This window comes from Convolutriloba macropyga, unplaced genomic scaffold (assembly GCF_964194025.1).
Source record: "Convolutriloba macropyga unplaced genomic scaffold, txConMacr16.3 SCAFFOLD_1285, whole genome shotgun sequence".
Classification (NCBI taxonomy): domain Eukaryota; kingdom Metazoa; phylum Xenacoelomorpha; order Acoela; family Convolutidae; genus Convolutriloba; species Convolutriloba macropyga.
The window spans coordinates 5,139-10,572 of NW_027451583.1; the positions used below are offsets into that span (position 1 = coordinate 5,139).

Here is a 5,434-nt window from a genome sequence, read left to right on the forward strand (position 1 = left end):
TCCTCCGTATAAATTGTTCGCATCAACACAGAAACCGAATTGATGATCTTCTGTGCTATTGTAGTTTGGAATGTATTGGTTATTAGCAATGAAGCGCCGGTTTTCGTAGACAGAGGTGACGCCACCGCGGATTGCAGGCTCGATCATATCTAGATGTTCTCGCTCTGTCAATAACTCGACATTTGCTTTGCAGATCCTCAATGAAGCCTCTTTGGCCATATTGGGTAAAGTAAAAAAGTGCATGCAGTCCAACTTATAGGTAGTAAAACTCAATTCTCTGTGGAATTAACAGACACAGGCCAATAGTGCGCAGTCTAATTTTAAGTAAGCGTCGTGGTAATCTTGAAGTGTTCCACAGCCAAGATTTTCCCACATCCTGCTTGCATGAGCTAAATTACTTTCTGTAATATTCACATTGCCACCGTCTAAGGTGTTTCCCCACTTTTCTAGTGGTGGTAGTTGTGTGTCAGAGAACTTGGCACGACTACTCATATACGAATAGGGATAGTAGCCTTTCTGTTTTAGCAGCTGAATATTTTCACCCGAGATCGTCGGAAACATTGACTTCATTATTTCAAATTGATTCGCCGGGAGTATTTCCACGAGTTTTTCAAGTGAGCTATTCATCATTTTGAAGGAGTCGATGAACCGTAGATATTCATACACCTTCACCGTTGTCCCTTTTTCGTTAACAAATGTGTCAATGAGCACACCAAAGGTCATAGATATGAATTTTTTGTCCGTGGCTGGTATGACGCTAACGGTCGTTGTTGGTTCACAGTTGTTCAGAGCTAGGCAAATGTGGTGTAGGTCATAATTTTGTATGTTATGACCTACGACAGGAATGAAATTGATGTTTCTCCTTGCTCGGTTGCACTTTTCATGCGCCCAGCCGAAAAATTTGCCACTATAGTGACAGTGGTCTAAGTCAATTGAGTTTTCTGGGTCTTCGACTTCTGAAAACGGTTTCTCACAAATCCAGCATTGTGTAGCTTGAGATTTGTCCAAACTTCGCCTGTCGCCTTTGAAAAACGGATATTTTCTCTTTTGCTTGTGGATATCTCTTGCAAGCTTGTGTAGCACTTTCACAAAATTAGCCATACAGTCCTCAGAACTGTCAACTTCGTAAAAAATTGGTTTGCTGGAGTGGTGATCAATTACTGTTATCGCAAACCCACACGGTTCATGAATCTCCTTTACTTGTGTAAATGCTCTGCTACTAGGTCCTTTGCATCCTGACACGGGTCTAAGAAATGACTCAAAGTCGAAATATATTACCAAAGGTACGAACCAAGTTGCAGAGAGGTTTGTAAATTTGTATGAATTTTGATCGCTTGAAGGCATGTGAATAACTGCGGGAGCGTTGTTGCCACAGTTAGTCATGTGCACAATGTAACTTTCGAGGCCGTCTCGACATATCCAAAAGCAATTTCGACAGATCCGATAACAATAACGAAAGTCAATACGTCTTACGTAGCAAACGACTTTTACAAGGTGAGTAATCAGTACATAGTGGTGATGATCGTGATCATACAACAAAAGTAGATCCATTACAAATTCAGATTCGTATGATGAAATTTTAAGAGGAAAAAACTGCCCGTTTTCGTAGCCAAACACATTAACTTGAACATCATTCAGTTTTTCGAATTCGGGAATATCTTGAAAGCCCATAGGCATATCGAATTCACCTAATGGTTGATGAATTCCCGGTTGATTGTAAGTGGTCGGGGATGTTTTGGCAGTTTGGTAGTTCTGATCAACTCTGTCCAGACTTACTCCATGATGTAGATGATATGCTGCTACATAGCAATATCTGAAGCACTGCTGGTCTTCATGATTTCTAATGTTGAGCAGACCGCGACAATTGGCAATTTTAGTTGGCAGTGCGATATAGGACGAGCCACGAAATGGTCTGAAACGTGCGAATTTCACATCCACTTTCAGCACTTTTTCCAGTACCCATCCACTACCCATCGAAGCAAATGTCGTTAATACGCTCATCATTTTTTCGACCATTCCCCAGTAGGCTGCAATCGTGAGACCGTTTGCGTAGACTGGAGTCATAAGTGAGTTAGCGTATATTTCGATGCGCTCATCTTCTGCATTATCAGGCTGGTCATTATGGTGCTTTATCAGCTGTAGTTTTGCACACAACTGAACCTTTTGTGGCCCATGGCATAACTGCTCATTTATGAGGCTATCGATTTTGGGTTTTTGAGCACGCATGAAGTTTTCAAGATCACGTGCTTCATCTGCGTCAGTTGTTTCAAACGTTCGCAAGAGTCCGTGGAACGCACTTTCCGTTGGCGTATCTCTTGGTTCAAACTCGTCGCCAAATACGGGTAGAGAGTGCACAGAGTTCATATGCTGAGCATACAAGTGAGATTAATTAAACCCAAGATGGCAACTGCGGCAACAGTTGGTGAATCGCGAGTGTTCGGTCCTCATGTGCTGCTCGAGATTCGAGATTTTTCGCGAAGTAAATTCGCATAATGAACACTGGTATGTGGGTAAACCAAGTTCATCCGGGTGGAAATGATGTTCATGTCTAGTCCGATTGCTAGCTGTACTGAGTAAAGAATCGCAATAACGGCAAGGGTACACCATTTTTAACTTGAGTAGCAACGAAAGCTTTAGCTTGAGTAATAACAATTCAACTTGAGAAACGAAAGAACAGAAAATGGTTTCTCGGTTTTTCCGAAGCGTAGACCATGGATTGTTTTGCGCGCCAATTTTGAAATTTTAAAATGCTGCAACCTGATTGGTCGGTTTTGGCAGGCTTATTTTATTTCGAATTTTTGTAAAATTTTATATTTTAAAGCTAAATTTTTTCAAATTATTTCTCTAGATACAGTGAGAATAGGTGAGTGAGCAACCGACAGACAGAATGCGATGACTCTTTTAATGCAAAAAAATGTAATTGATTTGCAATTAAACATGTTCTTTTTGAATAAAACCCCACATGAGGGCGTGGTTTGACTACTGTCTGAAACTGGATGTTATAGCAACGCTACGCAAAAGTTGTGGGAATCAAAAATGCTTGTGGCGTCATGAAAGGTATGACCCCGTTGAAAAAACTGCTCCATCATCATCAGAAAAAAAGTTAGTTTTTTCTGTCAATCAAGTCGTAAATTGTCAAAACATGACAATTACATGACAGTTACACATGTTTTTTCTTTAAAAGCATTTTTCGATGACAGGTCTCAGAATAGAACTTCACATGATGCCGGCGGTGATTGCAAAACTGCAAAAAACGGAGTTCTAACTCTTTTTTATCAGGTAGTTAGTGTTCTAATTAATGCCAGATGTTAATGGGACATGAATGGCCAGATGTTTTGGAAATCGGTGAAGGAGCAGTTTTTCGACCTCGATGCTTATGAGCAAATTTGTCAAGCATAACGAGGGCATTACCAATCTGCAAAAAAATTTTCAATTTTTTTTAGTTAATTAGTAATTTGGCTAATTAAGCGCTAATTAGCTCTTAATTAAGGGCTAATTAACTCATTAATTATTTGTCTAAATTTGAGTGTGATGAGAGTTTTTGTAGCTCATTGTCTGCGGATGCCAATGAAACACTCCTTTTCATCCCAACTTTTTTTGGAGCCCACTTTTTTGGGGTCAAAGGTCACTGTTAATATGTTAAAAAACAGCAAAAAATCGCGTTTTTTAATGTTTTTCTCAAAAATTTTTCTCAAACATCTTCTTTTTTAGCATCGCAACAGCCCGTTGGCAATTAGTTGATGATACCACATCCTTCTTTTACCGTGTTTTCGATAGTTTTACTTGTCATTTGATGTATAAATAGTACAATTTCAAAGTTTTCACCTAAATTTTACATTTTTTCGGCACTTTTAAGTTTCTTTTACTGCCTTTCTGTCAGTTTTTTTTTACAAAACGAGCGAGTAGTATTGTTACGTTTTACAACATGACACCTAACCATCCATCTACACACATTTTGAAAAATCTTATGACAATTTGTTGGTTTTTCATTCCAAGAAATTTTGATTTTTTTTTGTGATTTTTTAAAATTTATTTTTACAATAGTGCTTATTAGGGACAAGTTGATAGTATTAGTTGCTATTCAACACAGCAGCCGCAGAACTCTTTGCAATGAATTGAGTAACCAGAAAAAAACTAGTAAAGATTTTGTTTTTCGTGGTTTATGTAATATGCTGAAGCAACTAATTCTTACTGTTTTAAGTTGAATAACTTTGTAAAATCCATTTCAAAGCACTCTATGAAGGAGTATAATTAAACAAAAGTTGATAATTGATTTTTAAACGTGATTTCCATTGGCTAAAATTCTAGGTTCCTGCTTATGGGATAATTCAAAAGACAGAGAACAAGTTCAAACATGTTCAATTTGAGAAAAACTGAAATCTTTGCAAATTTTTCATGTATAAACACCAAATAAACGCTTACATATAATTACACAAAAGAAATAAATTATGGGAAGCTCTAAAATTAAGCAGAGAAAGTGATGCTGATAAAAAGTTTAGTCTTCAAAAAGCACCGAGAGATTAAAATCCGACCTTCTTTTTTTAGGTGCTCTGCATACTTTTGGCGTCTCCAAATTGTTTGGAGTGATAGTCTTATCTTCTCCATCGCTCTCTGGAACTGGTGTTTTCAAAGTTTGCCTCTGAAAGCATTGTAGTATCGGGTGTTTCTTGGCTTGTCGTTCCAATTCCAAATATCCAAGGAACTTGATCTCTACTGAGTGCTGCGAAAAATGACGGGCTTGAGCTCTGAGGCGTTGTTGTAGCGCTAGGGTCACTCAGCGGAGTTGTCGGTAAGCTTTGCCCTGAAGAACTTGATGGTGATGTAGGCGATAATTGAATGCCCCAAAGACTGGCTAAAATGTCACGAGCATCTTGAGCTCCAAGTTGGTTTTCGAATAGTGGCACACAATCGCAATCATACTTGAAGAGAAGTTGCTTTGTCTCGTCGGGTAATGTTGCAATGTCTTGCGGCTCACACGATTGCAGTTGTTGTGGAGGCACTAGACCACCAGAAGTTATAATACTTCCATGGGCAGGTAAGTTTTTTCCCGGCAAAGTGGCAACAAAATCGATAATTGGTTTTGGTATAATGAAGCGGTCTGATGTAATCCAATTTTTCTCAGAAAAGTCTTTATACTGTTGAATAAAAACAACATAATTTTCGTACATAGTCTGATATACTAAAGTCCTTTGCCAGGACTCTTCAGAATCAGAGAGCAAATAAAAAGACATTCTGAAATTTTAAAATTTCAAAAATCGTTCAAGCAAGCAATCGAGATCAGATAAAGAAAGAGATTGAAAGATAGAGAGCAACTAATGCTTCAGAGGAAAATAGTCGTAGTTGTTAAAACTAATTTGATTTTATGGTTCAGGCACTCCCTTAGGTCACAATTGTTTTCAATCCACTAACTACGATTTTGATCCCCTGCATATTA

The 5,434-nt window shown here is 38.4% G+C and overlaps 1 protein-coding gene across 1 annotated transcript; it reads right to left on the reverse strand.

Moving 5' to 3' along the window:
• Nucleotides 1–285: 285 nt before the first annotated feature.
• Nucleotides 286–2,364, reverse strand: LOC142356815 (uncharacterized). The gene has a single exon (XM_075408602.1). It carries the CDS (start codon nucleotides 2,362–2,364, stop codon nucleotides 286–288), a length of 2,079 nt encoding a protein of 692 aa, XP_075264717.1.
• Nucleotides 2,365–5,434: the final 3,070 nt, after the last annotated feature.